Here is a 27,663-nt window from a genome sequence, read left to right as displayed (position 1 = left end):
TCTGCAGACTCATCTGTTTCTCAGTGGATCCTCCTTTAGCATCACAAACAACCACGCTGTTTTATTGTGGTGTTTTTAGCGGGCTGTGACAGAGCTCAGTATTTCACACTGCAGTTCATGAACTTGCCCCAGGCTCCACTGACCACACCTCATTTTCCACAGGGCTGATGCTCAGGGTCCCTGGCCTGGGCTTGGGATCTCCCGCTCAGACCACGGTGGCTTCGAAAGGCCTCTGGTGCCTATCTAAGGCTGCAAACCCGCAGCCAAAATTGTAGCAGGGCTGTTGCTTCCAGCAGACCTTGCACTGCCCGGCCTTGGGAGGTGTCATAAACATGTCCTTATCAATCGTGTCATAGAACATCGCCGTCAGGCAACTACCTGGAGGGACAGACAGCTGCCAGTGTTATCTGCCAGGGCGTAGCCGTACCAAACCAGCTCTCCCTCCCCATGGGAATTCTCCAGCGCCCCACCCGCAGGGCTTCCCCACACCGAGACCTGCCGAGGGGTGCCTGTGCCGGGCCGCCGCCCCACGCACAGGGGTACGGCCCGCAGCCTTAGTTCCAACCCTCATGGCACGACGGCCGGCCCCGAGGGAGCTCGGGCAGGTGGGAAGGATGGCCAGGGAGGCAGAAGCCGCCCCGAGGCTCGGCAGGGATGAGGGCAGCGCCCCAACCCCGCCCGCTGCCCGGGGCTCGGCGGCGGCTCCGCGCCTCAACATGGCGGAGGCGCGCGGGGCGCCGCTCCCTCCTGCACGGCCCGGGCACCCGGGCGGGGCCTGCGCTCCCTCCGCCGCGCCGCTCGCGGCACGGAGCCCCCGCTGCTACGGGCGCTGCTCCCACAGCTTCCACCGCGGCCCCTCGCTTTGGGGCGCGGCAAGGCGCGGCTCGTCACGCCCCGCGGGCGGAGCGCGCCGCATCCCCGGTGGCGGCGGCGGGGAGCGCCGGGAATGCCGTGAGTACGGGAGCGGGCCCGGCCGCCCGCACTCCGCCCTTCCCGGGAGCGCCAGGAGCCGCTGCGGCCTCCGGGCCTCGCCCCGCTGTCCTTCCCGCCTCGGGGAGGGGCGGAACGGCCGCAGCGCCCGCGCGGTGCGGTGCTCCGAGCTGCGGCACGGCGGGGCGATGCTCGCCTGCCCGATCCGCTCCCGGCCAGGCGGGCGGGATGCGCGCTCAGCGGCGGGGCTGAGCGGGGCCTTCCACAGCTTCCCACAGCGTCCCACCGCCCAGGACAGGCCCACGGGCGGGGAAAGGTGCCGCAGCCCTCCGGGGTGCCCGAGCCCTCCACCGGTCTGGAGGCACGTGCTGCGGAGTCCTCGAGGAACAAAAAGAGGGCTTCACCCACGGCTAACATGTTCTGGATGTGTTTTTGGGGACTACATACGTTCAAGGGCTGTAACGTATTGTGCGGACAGCCCTGAGAGGCTTTGTGTGTTACTCTTACGGATGCTTTTTTAAGTTCTTTAATTATCTAGAAAGGTGGTGAAGGTAACTGTTGTGTTCTTTGTTAAAACTTGTGACGTGCATGTTGTCACTTCCATGCTCCAGCTCCCTGCAGATACTTCAGGGTTCCAAGGCCATTACCTCTCCTACACAGTGGTTAATGCCTAACAGCTCTTCCAGCACTGAGGCTCCTGCCTGGTCCTCTTTGGCCTTCAAGCATTGTGTTTCCTTACAACTTGGATTGTAGGAAGCACTGTGCTGGCATTTGGCCATCCAGTTGTCACCCTGCTACCAAAATCTCTGTGTACTATGGCGGGTGTGGTGTGTAATCCTATGTTAAATCAAAAAAAAAAAAAAGAAAAGACCCCCCCTTTTCTATTTTATGTGAAAGATACATAATGTAAGAAATACTGGGCAACTGTCGGGGTTTTTTATTTTGTACACAGCTTTTGCACTGACAGAGACAAAACACTGATTACTCATAAAACGTTGCTTTGGATCTAATGTCCTACGATATTAAGTTAGAGCTACAAAGCAAAGAAGCAGGGTGAGATCTGTTTGTTTAGGTAAACAGTGAAATTGGTGTAATTATCTTCATTTGATCTCATCCTTGCCATTAAATAATTTTCCTGTAGCCCAGGTTCAGGCTAATTTTAGATTTTTCAGCAGGCGGGGAAGGTACTCCTGCTTTCCTTTTTGCTTTCATGCCTAGCTATCAACCTGCAAGAGTGAATTCACTCTGACAGGTGTTTCCTACCAGCTTGATACCTTCCCTTTTATTTCTGTCAAACCAAGTACAGCTCTGTTAAAATTTCCAGAGGAAGAAGCTCCCAAGGCAGAGTTATCTTAATGCTGGTCTGTAACCATTCCACATCCATTCAGTCAGGGTGCTGTTAATCCTTGTGGCTGTATTAACTTCCTAATGTTGGCTAGGGGCATAATCAATTGCTGTGTCTTTCTTTTGGAAAGTAGTGAAGCAGTGCATTGTCAAATTTGTGTTAAAGGTGCTATATCCGAAGAGACACGAGCAGGAATTTGGATAGAATATTCTTGCTTTGCAGGTACACCTACACCAGCAAAATATGCTGCCTGCAAAGACATTACCAGCACAGGAAAGTGTGGAAGACACTGACATCATTTTGAGGCTGCAAACTGCCCCATCTCTCCTGCCTGGTGAGTCTTGTTAGTCCTCACAAGCGCTCTGTCCTCTTCCCTGGATGTTCCTTTGGCTAGTGAAGAGTGTGTTGATGGGGAGTGAAGGCAAAACACTGTGAATTGGAAGTGTTACAGTGGTGCAGTGGTTCCTCTCATGAGATGTAATGAGTTTGTAAGAATGCCAAATATTAGGACCTGGTTTTGCAGTTTGTTTTACGACAAACTCAGAAATTAGCCTTTTTTTTTCTTCAGAGACTGTGCCCATGGGAACTGGCTGTGCAGCAAAGGGGTTCAGGATGAATGAGCAGTCATGTAAAGTATGGAAATGTTTGAAGAAGGTTATGCTGGGCAATGGCAGCTAATGCAGGCAATGAGAATTTTCTTGGTTTTCCCCTACATTACAAATCAGTCATCTGTCTGTTTGCAAAATATAAACTCCTGCAAAAGAAGTCCAATGGATCAAGGAAGCTAGTTTTGGTTTGGTTTGGGTTTTTTTTTTTCTTTTCTGCTGCAGTGGCTCTGCATTGCTTTATTTTGTTGAAAGTGTTCTCACTGAGATTAAGACCAGGGAAATTAAGGAAGAGAAATGTAAGAATGCAAAAAATCAGCCTCAGTTCAGTTTAGGAAAAGGTCAGAGGACAAGAAAGTCAGTGGAAATATTCCCAGTGCGTACATCTGAGGCAGTGCTGCAGGGTTTGTTGCAGATGCAGTTACAATGAAAGCCCCAGAAGACTCTTCAGTAAAATGTTACATGACTTTGACATTGCTCAAATCCTTTCAGTGCAAGTGGTGTTGGAAAACACTCTTTCTTTCTTACACAGACTAGGACATAGAGGATTCACAGGGAGGTAAATACCTCAACATGAATTGGTAAATACTGTGTGAATTTAGGAAAAGCTGACGGGAAGGTATTTTTTCATCTGCAAAAAGGCTTTTTTTTTCCTGCTACTAAAATATGGAGCCACCCTGTGGTCCATGCACTAATATCTGTATTAAGGTTTCCATTTTTTGTCAATAATCCTGACACTCACTGCAATATAAGTTTTTGTTTGAAGTCTGTTCTGTCTTACTCTGGTCTGTGTTTGTAAATGACAAATCTAAGATCTCTGTGGAGCAAGACAGGTAGTTAATCATGAAATTGTGGGTATCCAGCTGAGATGTCTTACGATCTTAGTTGAACTTTCCAGTCAGTGTCAGCTGGGGGACTTAAAGGAATGCTGCTGGATATAAAAAAAAAACCAAACTTATTTAATTCTGAAGATATCATTAGCTCAGATAACACAGAGCTGAAAAACTAGTAAGATTAGATTCTTTAAAAATATCAAATAGTAATTTATTAGAATTGTGTGGTTAGCACCCGTGAATGGTCATTTTTACCATTTCTTCTGTGAGTTTAGCCAGTTTCCCTGATTGGAAAATGTTCCTTGTAAATACAGCAAAATACATTGCTTGGAATAAAGAAAATCTTACATGATATGAGATGCTGATAATTTTTAATTAAAATCATTGCGAAGCAACAGTAAGATAATGTATGTAGCTGTGTAGGGGATATGAATTACAGTTGCGAATAACAGTTGCAAATAATGTATGTTCAATTTAGCTGTAGTTATGCAAATGAAAACTAGAAAATTGGAAAACACTGAAGGTAAAAAAGAGTTCATAAATAAAAAAATTAATTGGAACTTTCCAGGGGAGTAGTTCAGAAACTAAACTTAGTAACAAAGATGCTAGCTCATGTACCTGGTGCTTTTTATAGAATAGTTGTTATTATCCCTCCATGTGTTTACTCCCCATTAAAAAGATGAAGATAATTTGTGTGAGTAATACCTTATTGCCTTGTATGGAGTAAGTTTTATGCTAGGTAATAAAAGAAGGATCCTTGGGGAGGCAGAAATCCTCTGCCATTGCCCCAGTGCTCTCCTCATCCCAGCCAGTCTCTACAGGGTGCTCATTAGTAGATGCTTTTTCGTAGAATTTCAGGTAAGTTGTGGAAATTTTTCCTCCCTAACGGATTAATGACCTGTGAATGTTGCTCTTAACTAAAATTCTTTTATTAGTTACTTAGAAAACTTATACTGGGACAAGTGATTTGAACTCCTTCCGAGCTCAGAGTGGAGAAGAGACGGTGAAAACACTACCTGTTCCTGCATTAATACCAATTCTGTGAAGAGCTTCTTAAATTGACAATGTAAATATTTATAGTTTACAACTGTAGTTGTTTGAAAACAGTGTATTCTTTCAGGCTTTAATTGATTCCCCACGATGTTTGGAAAAGCAACAAAGAATTTCGTGAGAGAAACTGACAGTGGAGGTGACTTGATCCCTGTCTCCCACTTGAACGCCTCAGACAAGCTGCAGCTTTTGAGCTTAGTTACGAAGAGGAGGAAATTCTGGTGCTGGCAGAAGCCCAAGTATCATTTCTTGACAGTCACCCTGAGTGATGTGCTTACTGAAGGCAAACCGATAAAACCAGGTAAGGCTATACTTGGGCAGCTCTATTAGTGCAGATAAAAACAATACAAACCCTAATCTGTTGTGTTATTATTCTCAATTGTGTTACTAGAGGGCTTCTTTCAGAGGAATCCTCCATCCATGGAAATGAGATTAATAGATCTTTTCTCACTTGACTGTTTATGTAACTAAAACCAGTAATAATAAATGTTGCTTTAAAAAAAAACAACAAAGTTTAGCCTGGATAGAGTATTCAGTTGAATGTTGAAGGTTGTTAGGCTGTACTGTTTAATAACAGTGCTGTCTGCAGCCACAGGAATATCCCTAGAATATTTTGGGGGGTTATATGTGATAGTAGTGTGAAACTGTACTGTGCTCCAAGTCCAAAAGCAGTGAATAGACAGCATCTTGTTGGTGTCAGAAGCCAAGGAAATGCTTGTCTAGGCCAGACCAAGCAAGTTTTACCACTGATTCTGTTTGTCTTGCACAGACTGTTAGAAAAGGTTAACCCTTGTACTTTTTTCTTCGTTCAACTATAGCAGTCCCACCCAAGTTTTAAGATTAATGAGATGGAATCCAGTATTTCTGGACATGTCACAATTCCATACAGGAAAATAGATAAGTCCCGACCCCAAGATGTTAATTGTAGCTGGCTTGAAAGATTAGCTGATTCTGACTCAGTTTTTTGGTTATTAAGTATATAAAATATTGAGTTATTTTAAACCACTTAGGTGCTTTCATTGGTTTTCAGTGAGCTTTGGGACAGCCTTTTGATAAGATGTGCCAAAATAATGTCAAAATACTAGCACTATTGTACAACCAGGTCTGCTATGTAGTTTTCTTTGTAGCTGAAATAACTTTCAATCATTCTTTATAAATATTTCATAGCTTATGAGTTCAGTCCTTCATCACCTTATGTTTTCCTAAAAGGGCAAAATACAAAAGATAGCAAAGATGATGAAAACGTGAAGAGAGCAGAAGAGTTGCAGAGCTGTAAATGTCACTGTTTACCTCTTCATACTGTTTCTTGCCTTCACTAACTTGTCATATTTTCTGTGTCTGTTCCTTCAATCATTTAAGGATCTTTTCAGCACTTCTGTTCACAGATAGAAATGACTTTTACTGCTTTTCTAGTGATTGTGGAGTCTGACTTTGCAAAATACATGGGGAAGTTTGAAGATTTTGTACAAGGAAGTATTGAAGCATCATTTGTGAAATTCAGCCTGGGAACTGGAGGGAAGGGCTATGTGGAAAACCAATCTTCATTTGGGAATCTGAGGAAGCAGGAGATTGACTTGCAGCAGCTTATGAAAGATGTCAAGGACAGGTATGTTTCTAATGTGGGTATTGTAGTGGCCAGGAAAGATTACTGAGCTGAAAAGACTTGTGCCAGCTGTGATCACTGATCAGTCAATTTTGTAGTGTTGCCACAGTTTGAAAATTATTTTTATTGTAAGCTTTCATATTAATGATAAATCATATATACAAAAATGAAATTTTCCATATTTTGAAATCTTTATAGTCAGACTTCTTCCTTTTATGTTTTAAAAACATCTCTCTGTAATTTCATCTTGTATTTTTGCATGAATTACAACCTGGGACCAGAGCCAAATCCTCCTTTCTTTGGGGTACTGTACTGAGGTAACAATCTGGAAAAAAAAAGAATTAGTTCTCTGTGTTACTGGGGCATTGAATATGGAAACTGAATTCAGAACTGCTAATGTTCTTGGAAGCAGGCTTTATAATTTCATGTGTGTGAGTGACCGCGCTAGAAAATTCGATTATTTGGAGTTGAAGGAGTAGCAAAGGTGAGCAAGCATGGTCCAGGCATGTTGTACTAGCTGAACAAAATAGAGGTCTGTTGCTTCCTGTTATACATTGTATTAACTGAAGGGAACAATATTCTTTATTTTACAAGGTATGCAACACTTCCTCACTTCCTTTCCTACTCTGAAATCGGATCTATTTAATGTTGCGATAAGAGAGTGATGGACCAAAGCCTATTTGGCAACCAGCTGACAAGTCAGGGGTCTACTCTCTGTTGCAGGTCCTGACTCATGGGAGATGAGGGTGTTTTTTTGTGACAGCATTGTACTCTAGATCTGTAGAAGGGGGTGTAGCGAATTTTAATAGCCTTTGCTAATGCTCTGAAGATAAAGGTGGTAGTTTTTTGCTATCAGTGCAGAAGTTGTCAGGAGCAATGTAAATTTGCTTTAGATACACTGACGTTCTAGAAATAATCAATTCTCCATTTTCATGGGAACAAATGGCTGGTGTTCTTTTCATTGTGAGCATTCACAAGTCAACAAATTCATTCTAATAAGGCACTTTGCTCTCTTTGTACTAAATGCCTTATTAAAAGCAGAAAATTCTGGGCTATATGTGCGTACCAAGCCTGTAAAATTATGTGCATCTAGTATCAGAAAAATAGTGTCAGTCAAGATTTAGAATCTTGTTTCTAGCAGTAGGTAGAGTCCTGTGGAGAAACAGAGTAGAGTAACTTGTTTTAGATCAGTAAGCTTTTACTCGAAGTTACATACTCTGTTCACAAGGAGAATTCTCCCATACCAAATCAGCACATCTTGGCGTTATAATCCTTTATGCTAAATACTCAGAAATACATTGCCTTCCTTTGAGTGTTGAAAATCAGTAGCTCTACACTTACCTGTGTGTAACTGTAGCTGAAGGTGATGTGTGTGCCATTTTATGCAAGGAACTAGTTCTTAGTTAATAAAAAAGATGCTCATAGCTTATTAAAGCTTATCATGCAGAGTGTGTAACTGATATCAAGTCAGTCTGCCTTCTGCCAGGTCACTGAAAATGATGAGGACAGCAGAATTCTTATTTTTTTTTCTCCAGCATAATGCAGAGGCTCACTGGAAATTGTTGGCAGTGCCTTACAGATCAAATTCTACTTACTCATTCATAAATATTCTGTGATTTATGATTGATTGTGTCCAAGCTTCAAGCTTTCATCTTGTTCATGAGTATTATGTGGAATTCAGGAGTGCTGATGCCTACAAGTTAGTGATTTTTTGATGCAAAGAATTATGGTACTTAAGAGGATGTTTACCTGTCAGTCCTTGTGGAATGAAAGGCAACAAAGAGTTCTTGATGTCATTTAATGACATGTGGTGCTTGTGCTTCTTTGATCAATCATTGCTTCATTTATTATTTCTACATACGTAGCCTAATTAAGTTGCATTTTTTAAATGTTCATGTATTAGGCTGATTAAGTCAAAGTTGCAGATTAGTAGCAGAAAACTATGAAAAGTCAAAGCTGATATGCCTTTTAAACTAAGTCATGTGAGTCTTCACAGTTCTGCCAGCTGAAAGTGCTCAGTGGCAGCAAATCGGTTTCCTGTCACTTCTTAGGTGAACCTTCTGAAGGAGAATCCTCTTGATCTTTTAATTAGATTCCAGGTGCTGCATTGGCTCCTTTTTCTGAAAAAGGATGACAGCTGAAGGATGTGGGATGAGATCCTTCTTGGTTTGCAGAAGCAATGATACTGTAAATGTAGAACACACTTATTAACATAATATGCAATGCTAAAATAAAGTTAAATGATAGTTTTAGGTACACAAACTTGGCATATTTCCCTTTACATTATTTTTGATTTTTTATTACATAGTGCTTGCTAGTTCACAGAGTACTGTAACTTAACAATTTGGGGCTGAGTCCTGTGCTTTTAACTCGGCTTGCTATGGATTCAAGAGGATATTCCATCTTCTGTTTTAAGGCTTTCAGTACTGTCTGCCATAAGATCCTCATAGAGAAGGTGATGAAATATGGGCTGGATGAGCCACTTTTCAGTGGTGCCCAGAGACAGGGCAGAAAGCAGTAGGCACAATCTGAGACACAGGAGGCTCTGTCTGAGCATGAGGAAACTCTTTTCCATTGTGAGGATGACTGAGCACGGGCACAGATTGCCCAGGGGAGCTGTGGGGTTCCCCTCCTTGGCAATATGATCCTACACAGACTGCTCTAGGTGGCCCTGCTAAAGCAGGGAGGTTAGACCAGATGACTGTTCAACCTCAACCATTCTGTCTTCTTCCTTCCAGTGAAAAAGATTATGAGGAGATTATAATCTCTGTACTCTCACGTATTAACTAATTTGCTTATTTGTTTTTACCATTTCACTAAAAGTCATGGAAGGTGATTGAAAGAGAAGTTCTGAGAGGACAGTGATAGTAGTCAGTCAGTTCACATCAGATGCAGGAAAAATTGTCAGTCAGGCTTCCATCATTTCATGTGAATGATTCCTAACTCTGTGATTAGCATGTTAGGAAAAGAGTGGCAGGTGTTTTTAGCAGCATACACTGGCTTGGTTGAAAGATACTTTTTATATATGCAGTATTGCATATTGCACTTCAGTTGAATTAATAAAAGTATGTGTTATTGTCCACACTGAGACAAAAATTAATGCCTATTCTTAATCTGAGCAGAGTGGAAATTAAGACCATTTTTTAAGTTATTGCTTAAAACTCCATGAGCATTTATGAGTATGGTAAGAAAACAATTCAGTTTTCTACCTAAATTGCTGCATGGGGTAATATGAAGTCATAAAGTGTTGTGAGACAGGATTGAATAAAAGCAGTTGTGTCTGCCTGTGATTTAAAAAATAAGGAGCATGTCAAATAGAAAATAGAGAAACTACCTGTCACTTGTAGTCTGAGAAGCTTCTGGTATTCTTGGGGAAGATGTTCTATGAAGTACATGTCAGGTTATTCTGTAGGGAAAGTAGTGAAATGCTGTCAATAAGCTGACTATTGCAGATGGTGTGTTCTGTAAGAAGTAGGTCAGAGAGGTTATATTTGAAATGGATTAACAAAAGAAATGTGCATCTGTGGTTTGTGGAAAATGTCAGAGTGATATCTGCTGGATTTTACTCCCTGGCAGTCATCTAGAGGTCTCTGTTAGAGCAGGAAAAGAGCTGGGTGAAGAGTTTTACTGTGCAATGAGCAGTATTTGTATGGAAGACATCAGAGTAAGCACATTATAAATGAAGTGCAGAAGAGGCTGTGAGCATGGGCTAGCCATGTCTCTACAGCTGGGAGAGGAGGTGTATTGAGGTAACATTGCCCAGTGCAGGACTGAAAAGGTTTTTTACTTGAGCGTGGTTTGGACCAGTGAAAATTTGGGCAGACAGCACTGATTTCAATGTGAGGATGGAGAGTACTCACAGCAATAACCATTCTTCATGGTTGGACGAAATGGACAAGCACCTTGCTTTGAGGATTTGTGGGGTGGGTTACTGAAAAGGTTAGACAGGATTTGATGGAAAAATGGTCTCAAGGTCTCTCCTTTGTGGGCAGTTAGGTCAAATTCTGTGCCTGAAGGAAAGACTCACAGTCTCAGCAGTGGGGTTTAGAGCAGGCTCCTGCTCTCTACTTCAGCTGTGAGAGCTTGCTGTGTTGCCAGGTGTTGTCTGTTTTTTCTTGTCTTTATTTGGTTTCTGTCTTTCTTCTTTTCTGACTCCAGTCTGCAGCAAATTGCCTTTGTGCCTCTATTGTGTTCTGCTTTCCTAAGAAAAACACTGAATGAAGGTGAAAGAAGACTTTGCAGTATAGGAGAGTAGAAGTGTTTAATCTAGTTTAATGTGGAGTGAGACCAAAACTCAAATTATTTTATACACGTACTAGACTTGTAAAGCTTTCAGCATAGTAAATCATTGACCTCAGGAGGGTTGTTCATGCAGAACAAGCAATCAAGCAAAACCCCATAATTTGTGTCTTTTAAATAATTTTATTTATACAAATTACACTCTGCATTGATAATGAGACTTGGCAAAGCAACATCTCTTTGTATTTTATATAGTGTTACTTTTGAGTGCTACAGCTCAGCTCCTTGGGGTGGGATGGGTACTGGTGATGTAGTACGAGTGGCACAAGGTTGGTGGGGGCAGTGCAATGCAGTGTGTGTGCCTGCATGCATGTATTCCCAGGGATTTAACTCAGCCGTTTTGTGTTATTCAGGTATTTTCTTACATTCAGAGTTTTACGCTGGCAAGTAAGGTCAGCTCTAGCAAAAATACAGTCATAGACTCAGTGACCATTGCCCTGCAATACTTGAAGCCCTGCTCTGGTTGTCAAACTTCAACCCTGTTGTGTTTTGCTCTTGATGACTGTTTTCTATGCTAATTTAGATAAGCTGGGTAGTTACCTACCTAATGTCATCATCTGTTTGAGTTGCTGAGGAGAGCAGAATATTTTGCCTTCAGCAGGCTGTGCCCCAGTAATAAGTCACGATGTGTCCACATGCAACCCTAGAGTTCCGTTTTATGATAGAAAGTTCAGTGCCAGAAGCGTAGAGGAGAGCACTTAACTGTGCTGTCCTGGAAGAAAAGGGTTGTGTAGCTGTGGGTAAGGGTATGTGTTTGAAAGCTCTGAATTCAATGCCAACTAAACTTTCTGGGCAGAGGAGAACATTTCTGCTGGCTTTACGGCTGGACTCATCCCAGTGAAGTCATTTGAAGCTCGGGGCTGTGGCAGTGGCTGTCTCTGGCACACAGGCAGCTCTGTGCAGGGAGTCCCAGGTCACCTGTGGGCACTGCCTGGGGAGTGCTGCTGGAGCAGGTAGCTCTGGGTGCCTGTCTGTCATTGTTGCTCTGTAACCCCCAGTGCTGCAGCAGCTCCTCCAGCACTGCTTCCAGGATTTGTTCACTGTGCCTCTTTGCAAGTCAAGTGTGTCTTCTGACTCTGCTGCTCTGCCGCTCTGCTGCTAGTTCTGCATCTGGACCTCAAAGCCAGGAGCATGACAGGGTCTGAGCCAGTCCTGCCTCAGGCAGAATACTGTAGAAGCAGATGGAAGAAAAAGTCTCTTGAATTATTTTGGTCATTCATTTGCATAGGGTTAGGTCCTATTCTGCGTGCTTCTTCAATTAACACTCATTCAGAGATAGCAAATCTTTATTTAAAATATATTTTTCTACCTTTGATTGATGGAGGGAAGTTTTTCCTCTAAATTTTGGGGATATTCAGCAAGTTTGTCTTCCTCTTAAACAGTCAAAAAATACACATTAAAGCAAATGGCAAATTGTTTTTGTGCTTCTTCATTGTATTTTTTCCCCGTGGTTCCCTAGGTCAAATGTTAAAACTTCAAGTTCTTAGTGCATTAATTTGTATTTTCGAGACGCGTAGCACACCACTTTAGAAACATAAATAATTATTGTGAAGTATATGATGGGCTTGATAGACTGTAACTAATGGCTCTGGTTTGGCAGACACTTCTGAGAGCGGTGATGTTTCTGATTGCTTGACATTTCTTCAATTTTTGCTTAATCCAAAGGTTCATTGCATTCCAAGCATAAAGCATGGCTTTGCACCAAAGAAAACAAGAGTTATATTAATAATCTCAGGAATGTTTTGGGGGTGCTTTTCTAGTGGCTGCTGCATTGCTTCAGAGGTATTTTCTTTCCCTTGTCTAAACAATCAACTTTAAGGTTTTCAGACAGTTCATTCCAACTGATTGAACTTTCATATAAGCATGCTACTCTCCAAAGATCAAAAATTGCCTGAGGATATTTTTAATTCAATAAAAACCCCAGCTGACTTCAGACTTATACAGACTGCATAAATTCAAAACTCCAGAATCTAATAAATCTAAAACTTTTTAATTAAAAGTGTAGATATCTTCATTTAAATGAATTGGAGTCAGACATGTCTGTCTGTCACATTTTTGGGAAATTGCCATTTAACTCCATGAATAGCCATTTACAGTAAAAGGGAGGAGAAAAGACTGAATGATTTGAGTCAGGGATAGCAATCCTTTAATCTTCCAACACTTTTGCTAGATTACCTGTTCATAAAAAATACAACATCTCCTCTGAGGACCTCCAGTGAATATTTTGCAGAAGTATAATACAACTGACACATTCTGATCAATTAAATACAGAATTAATTCAATTATATCGATTAAGTAAAGAAGTTGCTTCAACTGTTGCCAGAAAGTCTGTTAGCAACCCAAAAGACAAGGTTGTGGATTTTGTAATATTTTCTTAGAAAATAAACCTCATGTATTGTTTCTGGGAGTTCACGTTCAGTCTTCTGCTCATTCTAAGAAGAACCTAATGTTACAATTATTTCCAGCAGCATTTAAACAGATGCTGAATTATGCTGTGGAGGAGGGATGGCTTATTAAGTTGGTGCCTGGGCTAGAGTTTTGGGCTCTTTCCCACAGTTAGTTTTTCTTTTGACTGTGACAGTCCTGATCACCAATTTTAAATATTGAATCTCTAACAATGAATAACACAGGACTTTGAAGCAGGTGTGGTTTTTTTCAGTAATCTCCAGTCTCAAAATCAGTGAAATTTGTGTTTTTTCACATTCAGCCCTTTGAAATACTTGATCAGTGCTGATCTTGCTCAGCTTGTGCTGGGTTTAAGTGAGCACTGAAACAGAACTGTAGCAAGCAGTGAGGGTTGGCACTGAGACATTGCTGTCTTTGAGTCCCCAGCCAGCACCCCCTGCCACGGCCATGGTAATGTCAGTGTGAGCTCACAGCAGGAGAGGATTCAGTCCAGTGTCCAAGAGCCTGGCTGGTTGGGTTGGTGTTACCCTGGAAGCTTATAGTTGCCCTTAGTTCTCTCTTGCATTTTTTTTTGTTTTTTGCTAAGGAAGTATCCGAACAACTGCCATTTTTGCTCAGAGTAGGAATCAAGAATTCAGTGTGAGGACTTACTGTGGAATATAGGTATTTACTGCTGCCAAATAGCAGAAGATATAATAATTTTGAGGAGACTGCTCATACAGAGACCATTGCCATTTTTACAATAAAAGCTTCTTCAAGCACTTAAGAAAATGTTTTTCTTTCACAATTCCAGTATTGTTAATGGTGTATTTTCTTTTTTAGAACAATAGATCTAAACAGCAGTTTACTGCAACAAGTAATAGAAAGAAAACGTGAAGTGCTGTGCATCTTGAGAGAAAAGATAATCACAACTCAGAAGTGTACAATATCCGAACATTTCCAGGCAGAGGAAAAGGTCAGCGGCGTGATGGGATGCACTTCAAAAACAGTAAAGGTAAAAGTTATTAAAAATCTGCAAGGAATAGAACATTTGCACATTATCTGGGAAGAAATTACAATTCTCCAAATGGACTTCAGAGTATTTTTCATTCTTTCTTAATGTGCTAAACAAACTGCACTGCTTGCTTGTGAAAATTCAGTTTGGTGAAACGTTTTTTTCCATTGCCTTTCTGGCAAAAGATGCCATGTTTTTGTATGAGCCTGGAATATAGTTTCCATCAATACTATCAAACTGTGATTCCTTTTCTATGTAGATTCCTGCCTACAGCAGAACATGAAGCAAACCTAAAACAATTCACTGAAAGTTGAATAGCAAAGTGCATTGCTGAATCGAATTTATTTGAAAAGCCAAGTAATCATTCATCACAAATGGTTGCAGTGTCTGCTGAGTTTTCATATTTATTGGAAAGCTATTTGTTTTTGATCATGGGAGTAAAGATTAATTGCATTATGAGGCTATCTGAAAAAACTTCCTACAAATTGAAAAGGAATTACCAAAGTCAAAACACGTTCATTCATTGCAAGATTTTTTTAAAGCTGGAGATGAATCACTTCTTTGTACAGTGTGTGTCCAATTGCAGAAATCTGGAGCTGCAATACAACAACCCTCTTTGCAAGTGTCACCTTCCTGGGATGTGCTTCCAGCTGAGCAGAAGAAATGGCACAGTAGAATTGGGCAAGGCAGGATACCAAAGTGGGTGCCCATTTCTTGGTGACATGGTGCTTCATGCATGGCAAAAGCTGCACCTGGAGCTTGACTTTGTGCTAGGACAGAGTAGCTAAGAGTGTGAGGGCTGCTCTTGGCATTCTGTTTCTACCTCACTCTTCATCTAGTTCCTTTCTTAGATGTCAGACGTAACGTGTGCTTTGATGAGGCATCATGGAGAACAAAGCAAATTCTCCCTCTGTGTTTTGTACCTTAATTATATGTTTAAGCTATACAGTAGCTGAATCAGATAAATGGTGAATCAATCTGTCTTATAGGTTTCAGTAAGTGAAAATGGAAGTGTGATGAAGGATTCTAGTGTCATCCTTGAAATTCCTCCTGCAACCGCTATTGCCTATGGTGTAATTGAACTGTTTATAAAGCATAATGGCCAGTTTGGTAAGTGAAAAGCTCATTTTTTGTGGCACAGAGTTCAACTGTGGACAAAGTTTTTTATCAGACAATGACTTTTATGTTTCCCTGTGCATGAAGGTAATTATGTTGTATTGTCACCTTTGCCTTGATAGTTATTTGTGCTACAAATGCTGATTTAGTAATTTTAAAACTCAGATTTAGTAATGATTTTTCACTTGCTTGAACACACTATAAACTCAGAATAAATTAGGTTTGAAAGAACCATAGGAGATTGTGTAGTTCGAGCCTCTGTTCAAGGCAGGGCCAACTTTTGAACTTTGATCTAAGTTCAGAGTTAGGTCAGATTGCTCATATTCTAAAGTTTTGATTTATCTCCAGAGACAGAAATTCCATCACTCTGGGCAGCCTGTTACCATGTTTGACCACCATGGTGCTGAACTTTCTTTTTCCTTGATATCTGCTGTTTGCTAGATTGCTCCAGTCTGTGAATGTGGGGCTTCTACTCAGGAGTCCAAAACTGCACATAGCACTCGGAATGCAGCTTCCCAAATTGAAAGTTCAGTTCCATCAATCCGCCAGCTACAGTCTTGTCACTACAGCCCAGTATGCAGCAAACTTCAGTAACTGCAAGGGCATGCTGCTGATCTTCTTGGATTTGTTGTCCAGGTCCTTTTCTGCAATTTTGCTTCCAGCCAGCTGGCCCTTGGCCCACGCTATTCCCTTCACCTGTTGCAGAGAGTGACCTGAATGTAAATCAACTGTCAACCAGGAATGTTTAGACAACAGTCATGTTAAGAAAAGAATCGTTCATACAGGACTGGAATTTAAACTTTTCTAGCTTAGACTTTCATTTAAAGATTGCCCTCAGAGTGGTTGCAGAAATGCTCTTGTCATGTTTTCTGGTCATGCTTTACTTATGTGAGGTCAAATATTTTTCAGGTTAAAAAAAATGTTGAAATTGGCTTTTGGGGGGAGTTGCATCTCAGCTCTGCACAATCACTAGGGTTTTTCTTTCTTGTCTATCCTCATTTAAACTCTCTGAGCTAAAGGAGGTTTCAGGGGATGTTATGCAAGAAGGAATAAAATCAGATAGTAGAGCTGGAAGTTGGGAACGACTGATGTAGAGAGAAACAGGAGAGATGTTGAAGAGGTAATTGGAGTACAGTTGAGATTTGAATTCAGGATGCACTTTACTTGGATGAGAAATGCAGAAGATTCATACTCTTTCTGATATTAAAGAAGTCTGTAGGCCCAGGAATAGAAGTAAATATTATGTAACCCGTAAAAAGTTTCTAAAAAATGGAACTGTTCTGACGTAGATGGAATACCAAGATAATAGCAGAGGGTGTTGACGTCATGGTTATAATAGAGCTGTAATTCAGAGTAATGAGGTGCAATTAAGGCTGTCTGACTACATAGGTATATAGCTGATAGACTACTTAGGTGATTTCTGCATGAAATTATTATGTCCTTCTAGCTGACAATACATGAGTCTTGTTAATGATCTGCATTTCTCTGCTTCTTTTCCACTTCTGCTTCTTTTTCCACTCTTTTCTTTCGTATTTAATATTAACATCTTTTAAGCGTCAGAACCAGCACAGCTTGTTTCATGTTTTACCTTAAACAAGCTATGCCTTGCCTCTTCTGTTTTTTAATTTGTGCTATTTTCCCTTGCTTGAGTGTCTTTGAGAAGGTAAAGAGGAGGAACTAACAACAGAATTAGGGTGTTGACAGCAAGACTAAGCAAGGTGGAGCCTAAACTTCAGCTTGTTAATGCAGCAGTGATCAGTGTCTGTTTATGGAAATAGCCTTTGAAGTTAAATCCAGAGGCTAACGTAGTTCTTTCTCATGAGACTGGAAATGACCAGTAGCAGGTGTAACCTAATGGGATTCTGTTCGCAGATAATTATGGAGTAAGAAGCATGTAAGCTTTTTATTGTTTCTTTTTTCTTAGCCACTGACAGTGCTTGAGTTATTCTGTTAGGAAGAATGGTATATAAATTTTCTTTTAAATGTTCTGACTAATGTGACTGGACATATTTGGACATTTTTATAAATAAATAAAATAAATTTTAAAAAAGGAAAAGGATCTAATCCTTTTCTGATCCATTTACTGTAGTGCTTTCCTGTAATCATTCGGTTTGATTTCTACAGGCTAATTTTCCACTCCGTGTAAAAGCTATTTCTGCTAAAGGCTTTGCAGTCTTGTGTCTCTAAAGTTGTGTTGAAATGCCTCTTGTTCTTGCTTTACAAAGTAGGGGATATAATAGCACCCAGTTGATCTGCTTTGTTCTGTTCATTGCTATATGTGTGTAGTTTGCTTTCTCTTAAAGGTCTAAATTAAACAGTCCAAATATTTCTGCTTTTTCACATAAAGGAGCCTCTTTGATTGTTTTCAGTAATAATCTCTGGTTTTCTTGCATTATTGTTAGCATTTTTGAGCAACTGACTAGCTCTAACTGCACTGTTGGAGGTTTGTCCTCAATGAATGTAATAGAATTCAATACAGAATTAATTAACAGTCCTGTTAATGCAGAATTTTGAGTCCTATGTGTTCCTGTGAATTGAATCCTATTACAAGATCTAACAACAACAGCTGAAAAGTTTGATTTCCCTTATTAGCATCATTTTGCCTCAGGAGGGGAGGCAATAAGCACAGTCTTACTCCTCAGGGTTCATGTGAAAAGCCCTGTTATTTTCAATGACAATAACATGAGTGAGTTGGCCTTGTGGTGCCTCAACTGCTGTCCAGTTTTGTTGCTTTGGGAAGTTCTTAGCTTGTGTTAATCGCTTTCTGCTCCTCTGTAGTTCGTTCTTCTCCATGAAGGGTTATGCAAGCATAAAGGTCTGTCGTCTTTCTTTCTCTGTGGCAGGGATTTCTTTGTCTGCTTTCCCTTTGAAAAAGCTTTTTGCTGATGGAGTGCTCTCCATGCTTTCTCATCTGCTTTGAATGTCCTTAATTTAGTGAGACAGACTCTTACAACCGCAGAAAGGTTATATTTAGGTTTTGTGCCTGGTACATGTGAGCACTGTGCTTGATTAGTTACATTTTTTTCCCTTTGCTGTCAGGTATTGCTTTAAAATTGAGTTTCTCTTGCTAGCCTGCCTGTGTTCTCTGCAGACTGGCTGCAGAGTGCCATGGGTACACATTCAAATGTTGCATTTGAGCCAGTAAAATATGATTAGAATATGTATAGGGCTTTGATTGTATTCTGCATCTTTAGGGCACATGTTGGACAGTGAACACAGAACTTGATACTCCAGATTTCTCAGCATAAAACAAAGGCTCCCTGTACCTTCCGGGAGACTCTTAACTTCATCAAGCTGGGTGGGGTGGCAGGACAAGGACAGTCCTATTTGAATGAGGTTGGCCTGTGCTTGTCACAAAGATGAGGCAGAAAGGGTAATCCAGCTAGGGCTTGTTATTTTCTCCATGAAGTTACTGAAGAGAGACAATTATTGCAGAGTGATTCTGTTAGAAAACATCCCTGGGTCATGTCCTTTAGAGACTCTCAGAAGCCTCCTGTTTTCTACTTATCTGGAAAGCTTAAGGATGGACCTGTGGCTTGGCTGAGAAAGAGGAGTCTGTCAGTGCCATGACCACCACAAGCTCTGTGAAGGACTCTCAAGAGTTCCTACAAATCTCAGAGAGTGCTTTTGTGTCTCCTTCATGAGTGGATCCTATCTAACCTGCATTGCTGCTCATCTCTTAGTGGGTGGCGAACGTGCAGACTGGGGAATGAGAGGCAGGAAAAAAGTGCTGAGGAAAGGGACCTGGGGATCCTGGTCAGTGGCAAGTTGAACATGAGTCAGCAGTGCCCTGGCAGCCAGGAGGGCCAACAGGGTCCTGGGTGGCATCAGGCACAGCATTGCCAGCTGGGCAAGGGAGGGGATTGTCGTGCTCTGCTCTGCACTGGGGCAGCCTCACCTCGAGTGCTGGGGCAGCTTTGGGTGCCAAAATGTAACAAAGCTCTTTGTACCCAAAGCTTCATCATGAGGGGAAGGGGATGGGCAGGCACTGATCTCTTCTCTGTGGTGACCAGGACAGGACCTGAGGGAATGTCCTGAAGTTGTGTCAGGGGAGGTTTAGGTTGGATATCAGGCAAACATTCTTCACCCAGAGGGAGGTTGGGCACTGGAACAGACTCCCCAGGGGAGTTCATAGTACCAACCTGACAGAGCTCAAGAGTTTGGACAATACTCTCAGGCACATGGTGTGGCTCTTAGGGATGGTGCTGTGCAGGGACAGGAGCTGGATGTGATGATCCTTGAGGGCCCCTTATAACTCATCTTACTCTGTGATTCTGTGAAAACATCAAGAATTCCTACCTGTATCTCCTGTATTCAGCATTCCGGTTTACAGTGTCAGAGGGAAGTTTCCATGTTATTTGCTGTCTACATTAATTTAGTTCACAGGAGCTGGTGTCATATTTTGAAGGAGGCAGCTGCACCACAGGTCTCCTGTCTGTACACACTGTACCAAACATCAGGGCTGTAGGAATGCTCAATAATTCACATGCACAGCAACCGCTGGCATTCTTTCCATCTGGAAGAGATGAGACATGGAGAAATCACATGCGAGAACACTAGAAAATACAAGCTGTCATCTCATTCAGTAATTGCTTGTGTGTTTTATTAATTATTGTTTTTGATTGAATTTCTAATTACAGAGTTCTGTCTGCTAGATGAACAGCAAGGAGGTTTTGAAAAAGAAAGCACAGAAGGCTCAACTTATCCCCATTCAGTTCGATTCAAAGATGCTTCATTCCTCTATGAGCCAGATGCTGTTGATAATGAGATGTACTCTGGGGCTAAAAACCTCGTTCCCAGTGATGCTTCTATAAGTATATTGAAACAAGGTATTACCAGAAATGCTTTACATGATTATATTACAGTGAATTAAGCAACCTGATAGGCAGAAATAATCTGATACAATAGTAAGTAAGAAATCTTGTTAGTTCATTTTAATAGCTCTTATCAGGAACTCTTGAGGGAATGCACTGAAAGAATATAAAAAATCAGTTCTGCAGTAAGTGTATGCAGGGGACTCCTTCCTGTGAACAGTCTGAATCCATCTGTCATGAATATCATCTTACAAAGTCAGGTATTTATGACAGCCCTTTTGCATTCCAGATAACCTCTACAAGTTTAGTGATAATACATGCATTCTTTCAGAAAGGGTCACTGAAAATACTTTCTCAGTATTTGAAAAATACTCTCAGTAAAGCTTCTCAGTTTCAGAGTAAGTCTCAGAATTAGAAAGACATCTCCCTTGCCTTCACTTAGCCTCATTATTTTCTGGGAGGCTCTATAACTGAGAAAATCAAAATGTGGTTTAAATGGAAGTTTGCAAATTGGTATAATGGCCCAGGTACAAGTTGTTTATTGTATGAATGTGGAAAGAAGAGGCAGGAATGTTACTAGACAAATGAAAGAAGGGGAAACCACACAAAGCCTCAGAACACACAGTGCTTTTCATTTGTTCTTGGTAGAGTTCTTACAGCTGGTTCTACTGATGGATATCACTTCTCTTGTCTATAAGCTTCACTCTTGGGTAATGGTTGTTCAGTAGATAATATATAAAAACCACTTACTTGTGAAAGAATTGTATGCCACTGTCCTATTTTTTGTTTCAGCTTGACATTCCTTTGTGCTTTTCTTGCTTAAAAGGCTTGGAGATTTCTTCAATTAATTCAACCTCCACTATCTCTTGGAAAAAAAAAGACCTAAAATAATTGTTTCTACTAAAGAATTTAGAAGTAGATTTCATTTTCTGTTATTTGTATAGACAGTCATACAATTGCCTCAGATAAACAAAATATCTGCCTGTGGCTGAGCTCTTTTTTCCCCCAGTGAAGTAATTTTTTAGTTATAAAGGATGTTTTTAAAGAGAGCGTGTTTCTTGACTGGAATGACATGAAGGAAAATTTCTTTTAAACAAATTTGAGAACATTTGCATGCCTGCATTTTTGGAATGTGGAAAAAAACATTCCAACCTTCCAGTTGGCATTATTGATTTGAAAGCTTCATTTTTTTTAGCTAAGTGGCAATTTGATACCACAAAAGACTTAGTTTCAGTATCATAGTTGAATTGTGAGAAAATGAGTGCAGAGCACTCTATTGTACTTAATGAGTACTCTTAATTCTGCCATATAAATGAACATTCTCTGGAGATAAACTTTGAAGTCAGACACTTGAGATGTAGTTAGTTGGTTAACATTAAAGTACTGACTTTTAAAATATTAAAAATACTGTACACTAAAATGCTGATTCTTGGTAGCTGTTCTTCTTTCTTAATGTTTTCATTGAGGCTCCATTGTCTCCTTAGGAAATAAGATCAGATCTGTTCCAGCCTTGCATTTTAACTTGTGCTGATGGAAATCAGGATGTCAAGGTGTGTTGATGAATGAGCTTATGAAACACATAGCAAAAACGTTATCTGTTTTTACTGGAGTTTGTGTAGAAATTCTTAGCTTTACTTTCCACTGCTTTCTTGGGAAAGATCTCTCACGGTTGAAGACCCAGTTCCAGCCCTTTGTGAAGCTTCCGGAAGACAAGCAAAGAGCTTTATATAAAACCCTGTGTGAACTCTTGCTCCATGAAGAAGTGGTGACTGCCCTGGGGGACATGGTAAGATGAAGAACATTTGGCTGATTCCTAAAATTAATTTCAGAATAGTGGTAGCATTTTCTTTTGCTTGAATTCTCTTTTCAAGAAGTTTTGCTTATTCTTTTGCTTTCAGTTTGATGATATCTGCACAGGAGACAAGCCAGATCTGGAGGAGTTAAAACTTGAACAGCAAAGAGACCTTCTTGACTTCTTGCAGCTCTTAGGGTGCAATTTACAGAGTGAGCTGTTGTTGCAGAAATATCAGCCTCAGGATGAAGAACTTTTCTCAGCTGCTCACCTTCTTATCAGTGCTATGTCTGGTATGTTGTGAAGAGCCCTGGTTTTTTTTTTTTTTTCCTTTTAGAAGCTCCCTCCATGTTAAAGCATTTATGGCTCTCTTAGAGCAGTTGGTGAGCCGAGTGATCGTAAATTGTTCTGTTCCCTTTTTATGAGTTTGGTATACTATGCTTAGCATTCCTGGCTGTGAATTAAATTCAACCCTCAATCACTGACAGATTTTGTGTGTAAATTACACATTCCCCCAAGACTGCTCAACTTTGCTTCTGCTGAGTGTGAGCATTTGCAGTTTGGCAAGCTAATTTCTGTACTTATTGCATGCCAGAGTCCTTCCCGCCTAAATGCTGAGAATTACAAATTAGGTGTTGTCTCCTGTGTAACAGTATATATTGTTGAAGTGCAAACTAAATTTAGCAAAAATGAGTTTAACATAGAGACACTGCAATTAGAGGGTTATTTTCCAGCTGCTGAAACAGGAGATTAAACATAAATGTCAAACAAATGCCATCCTCACAATCTAGTTGGCACCACAGTGTTAATTAAAAGCTACTTGCAAAGTCCAAGACAGGCTTCCATGACTTTGCACTTCTCTGTTGTGTAAAAAGAATTTCCTGACATTAAGATAACGAAGGGAAGTCCAGTGTAAATTGTGGCAGTGTGCAGCAAAATGTCAGTGTGCATCCATATATGCACAGGACCCAGGTGGGAGAGCTTAACACATTTATGGAGACAAAAGAGAAATAGGAAACAGAAACCTGCTGATGTGGTAACACTTGTCAGATGCCATTAACAGCAGGGTACAGTTAATTGAGTGTGTTGCATTATCACCTGACTTTGGACATAAAGGCTGCTGCTAAACTCCAGGCATAAGTGTAGCTGGATCAAGATTCAAAAGCCTGTTGCTTATGTGAAGAATTACAGCCTTTTTGTTACAGAGTTGAAGGGCACCACAGGGATCAGTTAGTCCATCTCCCAGCCCCAAGGCAGTCTCAGCTACGCCATTCCTCTCAAACTGTGCTTTGTAGAAGTTGGCATCTCATACAGATTTTGAGAGCGTAGGTTCTTGATTTATTCAAGGCCTAAGTCGTTCATCCAGCCTGCAGCCTCGACGTGAAACAGTGGGGAGATACATAGGGAGGAGGCAAGGATGATGGGGAGGAACCCCCCTTTTCTACTAGTGCCTTTTCTCAAGGACAGAGATAGTCCATCCCATCCCATTCTATTCTGCAGCAGGAAGCGGCTGCATCAGCCTCTTCCAAACATCCAGCTGAGGAGAACCTGTTAGCTCCCTGTTAAAGCCCCAGTTCCAGCAGCTAGCCTGGCAAAGGAATCACTGGAAATGATCCTTCTCTGTGAATGTTTCCTTTACAGAGCTGTCTGATGACACTCTTGTCCTTCTGCGTGCCTGCTGTGATCTTCAGGTTGTTACAGCATTGTGTTGTTTGGTGAGTAATGGAGTTGGGACTGTGGTTCGTGGGCACAGCAGCAGGAATGGTCATGTCCTCAGCCACGTTTCTCCCCAGTAAAGGAGGAGGTGTCAAGCTCCAGTGGGAATTTCAGCTACGGACAGTGCTTAGCCAAGGTTAGAGTCTGACACAGCAAACAAAGCACGTAATTTACTGCAGGTGGATGCCTAACTTCTGAACACTGTTGTATTTGGGGGATTTCATGGGCTGTGAGCAAAAGAAAATTGTAACTTTAGCTCCAGTTTTCTTTTCTAATAATCTCACTGTTTGCAAGTCTCAGTAACAGTAATCACCTCTCCTTGGGAAACAAATTTCGCTTTGATAGCAGCAGTGCTTGAGCCTTGGCAAACCTTGAAGTCCCAAAACTCTGAGGCCATTTATTGAAACTACTGACAGAATGGTGCAGGGCATTAGAGTAATGGAGCACCTCTCCTATGAGGAAAGGGTAAGAAAATTGGGTTTGTTCAGCCTGGACAAGAGAAGACTTTGTGGTGACCTAATTGCAGCCTCCCAGCACCTGAAGGAAGGTTACAAAAAAGATGGAGAGACTTTACAGGAGCATGTAGTGACAGGACAAGGAGGACTGGATTCAAACTGAAAGTAGGTTTAGATCAGATACTAGGAAGAAGCTCTTTACTGTGAGGGTGGTGACGCACTGGGACAGGTTGCTCAGAGAAGTTGTGGATACCCCATCCCTGGAAATGTGCAAGGCCAGGTTGGATGGGGCTTTAAATAGCCTGGTCTAGTGAAAAGTGTCCTTGCTTGTGGCAGGGGAATTGGAACTGCATGATCTTTTAAGGTCCCTACCAACCCAAAACATTCTGTGATTCTGTGATTTTTGTAGTTTTTTTTAAAGTCACTTAAAAAAACAATAGTGAAATCCTTTAAATATGTAGGGCAAGGGGAGTTCTAGTCTTTGCTCAGAGTGATAGTAAAGTGTGATGTGCAGTGAGAGAAGCTGAACTCAGGGAATGACACAGTAGGAGAGATGTTTCTCCTTAAAGTGTGCCATAGAGCTTTAGTTCTGGATCAGTACATCGTACTTGTCAGGGCTAATAGTAAAGGGAATCTTGACCTTTTGCTGCTGCCTTGTAAGCTCTCCAGTGGTTTGGTATGAAAGAACTGAGCTGTGCGATGGCAGGAACAGCAGTGCTTGGAAAATGTTTTAATGTCTCTGTCTTTTGCTCTCTCTCATAAATACAGCCTAACGTCGCTTCAGCCGATGGCACTGTGGCGCTCAGCAGTCCTTTGGTGGCCACTCTTGCTGACAGAAGAAGATTTGAGGTCGTGCAAAGGCTGCTTGCTTCGTCAAACATTAATCTGGAAATGACAGAGTCTTCTCTAAAAGCTGTAACTATGAAAGAACCAAAATTCTTCCCACTTGTTCTTTATGTTGCACTGTATGGATTTCATGCTTTAGGTGGGAATGTATAGGAGCTGTACTGAGTATCCAATTTTTGCTCTAGCCTGTTTTTCCTTCTATAGCTCTGTATTGTTGGTGTGTTTGGGATAAGCAGTAGAGCTGCTCCGTTGGTACTTAGGGCAACACAGCCAGGGATTAGGGTGATCAGGGGACTCTGCAGTTTCAGTGGAAAATACATAAATAAGAGATGAAGGGGAGGAATTAAGAAAGAGAATCATGGAAGAGAAATTGAACATAGCTGCTGTGGTAGGTGTCAGATCTGCAGGGCAGTAGAAGCCTGATTGCCTGCATTAATATGCACGGGAGAAAACAGCCAAGTGCAAACTGCGTTTTGTGAGCAAGCAAACAAGCAGGTCCTGGAAACCTAAGAGTTCTGCAATGCAGCAACTGTTTTGCTCCTTCAAGACTGGATGTGCAGAATGCCTTCACTCTGGAGCAAGTGCAGTGGAGGGCTCTTAGAAAGGTACTTGATTAGATTCTCTTACTAATTGTTGTTTGGCTTTACGGATGTGAACTGCACACTGCAGGAAATAACAAAGCCTCTTTTTCAAAAACCAAGACCACTTTAGGGATTTATACCTCAGTACAGCATTTCTGTTTTCTGGTATGCTTTTACTCACCTTAGCAAGTTTCAGCTGTTTAAACTGCATTCTGAACTTTAAGGTATGGCAGTTCCTTTTGGTGTGTGTGAAGGGTCCTTGCTGCACACCACAAAAATGATCCTTTTACCCAAATGACATTTTAAGTGCAGATATCTTGCTTGTTTCTTTGACTAATGGCAAAGCACTAGTAAAGCACTGTGTGCTTGAACTATTTTGCCTGTTTTTTTGTCATAATTTTTTGTAATCATGGATGGAACAGAAATGCAGCAGAGATCACTGTAAATGTGGGGTTGGGAAGATGGTGTTCCAAGTAGGTGGAGTATCGGTGCTGCAGATGCGATTGTGAGATGGCTGACAGACAAACAAGCAGGCACCTGTGTGGGGGTGATCAGTAACCAGGCCCTGCAGCGTAGCTGGTGGGTAGGAATTCTGCTCAGTTCCTTGCTCTATTCCCACGTGGCCTTGAGCAGATTGTCTAAGAAGCTTTTAAAAAGTCACATCAGGTTTCCCTGAGGACATGGACTTTGCAGAAGAGCACTGCGGTGCCTTTCCATTCCCTGAGAGCTCAGGATAGCTCTGCATGCTGGGCTGTGGGCGTTTCTGCATCTCATCTGTTAAATGAAGCTGATGGTGTTGCCTGAGCTTTGTGCTGGTGTAGAGGGAAAGATCCTTGAGGAGGGTGGAAGCATCTAACTCTGCTTCTGGGAGTGATGTGTGTTTGTAAGCAGAAAAGTCTTCTTTTGCCCATCGCTACTCAAAATTGCCTCTGTAATGAGTTTACCAAAACTTTCTATTAAATGCTATGTCAAAACAATAGAATAACTTATAAAACCTTATGCATGTAATTTGCGTTGTTTTTCTTTTGGGGATTCCTGTCATGCCCTTGGCATTGAAGAGTGGTGTACCACAGATGGCAAGTGGCTGTGTGGGCATCCATGTGGTGCCACTGTCCAGGTGCTCTGATCTTTGCCGAGCTTTGCCGGTGAGCCTTGTGAGCCCTGCAGTGTTTAACTGCTTTCAGGGTGTGTCTGCTGTGTCACAGATGTAGGATAGGGAACTTGTTTACAGAGGTGGAACCTCCCCTACCCCAAATGCTGGGTGTCCTGTGGACACACCATTTAAAAAGGTTTTATTTGTTTCCTGCTGCTTCGGCTTCAGCTCAATGCGCTGAACAGGCAGCCTTGGGCCTGCACAACACAAAGCAAACAGCCCTAGGGATCCCAGGCTCCTTGATGCTCATGAGGATTGCTGGGGTCTCTTGGATTCTTGCCTCATCTGCTGTCCTGCTTTTAGGATTCATCAGTGCATCTGGAGAAGATAGTGGTTTCCCTCCAGTCTTGGCTTTGTCCTCGTAGATGCCCTTTGTGGAGGGGTTGCCCAGTTTCCCTCCAGCTGGCAGCATTCCTGTGCACCAGGTAGGGTACAATGACCTTAATAGAACTGAGTAAGCAGTGCAGCTGGACAAAAGCATTAAGGCAGGTTATGTGTACCTAATTTTCACTATAGTTGATTCTTCCATGCACTTGAAAATAGGATTCTTATGCACAGTAATTTTAAAACTAGCTCAGACTGGGGATATGAGGATCCAAGGGAGCAGCAGAAGTAGTGTTTCTCTCTCAAGTAATTCCCATCCTGCCCTTCCCTAAGCTGAAAGCATGGCCTCTTCAGGGACCCAGACTAACTGATGCCAAGTAATTCAGAATCCACTTAAGAGCTGGATGTGCATCTACTACATCTTAGAAAAAGAAGCGATTCCAGGCTGGCCTCACATGGAAAATGCTTTTTCATGTTTAGATGTGGTCTTCCCTAGGAAAGGAGGTGATAAAAGAGCTGTAGGGTGCTTCAGAGGAGCCTGAAACTTGCCTCATTAAAGGTTTGATTTCACACCCTGACTTACCTCCCCAAAATACTGTTTCCCTTTGCATTCCCCAGGAGGAAGGTTGGAGAATCCGTATCTTTGCAATGTAGGTCAGCAGCCTTTCAGGGATCATGTGCTACCTCCAGAGGCCAGCAGGCTCAGCCTTGCTGCCTGCACCTGGCACAGTCCTGGGCTTTGTCCACTGGCTCATTCCAGTGTGGGCCCAGGAGAATGATTCCCTTAGTGCTGCAATGCTC

The 27,663-nt window shown here is 41.9% G+C and overlaps 1 protein-coding gene across 7 annotated transcripts; it reads left to right on the top strand.

The window, feature by feature from the left end:
- The first annotated feature begins 393 nt into the window (after nt 1-393).
- GSDME (gasdermin E) lies at nt 394-26,384 on the top strand. Of its 7 annotated transcripts, none has more exons than XM_085050949.1 (12): nt 394-605; nt 2,498-2,609; nt 4,442-4,571; nt 4,834-5,064; nt 6,177-6,369; nt 13,894-14,065; nt 15,055-15,175; nt 19,822-20,010; nt 21,654-21,781; nt 21,867-22,080; nt 23,429-23,502; nt 24,727-26,384. In XM_085050949.1, the coding sequence occupies exons 4-12, from the start codon at nt 4,854-4,856 to the stop codon at nt 24,955-24,957; spliced, it is 1,533 nt and encodes a 510-aa protein (XP_084907075.1). In that variant the 5' UTR covers nt 394-605; nt 2,498-2,609; nt 4,442-4,571; nt 4,834-4,853; the 3' UTR covers nt 24,958-26,384. The 7 variants fall into 7 exon arrangements, with proteins under 7 accessions (XP_084907075.1, XP_084907077.1, XP_084907074.1 ...); XM_085050951.1 differs by lacking the exon at nt 394-605 and adding an exon at nt 779-951 and having other exon boundaries at nt 4,453-4,571; XM_085050948.1 differs by lacking the exon at nt 394-605 and adding an exon at nt 779-951.
- The last annotated feature ends 1,279 nt before the right edge of the window (nt 26,385-27,663 follow it).

The sequence above is a fragment of the Lichenostomus cassidix genome, chromosome 2, assembly GCF_008360975.1.
Source record: "Lichenostomus cassidix isolate B80296 chromosome 2, HeHo_3.0, whole genome shotgun sequence".
NCBI classification, from domain to species: domain Eukaryota; kingdom Metazoa; phylum Chordata; class Aves; order Passeriformes; family Meliphagidae; genus Lichenostomus; species Lichenostomus cassidix.
This window is presented reverse-complemented; position numbering and strand designations above follow the sequence as displayed.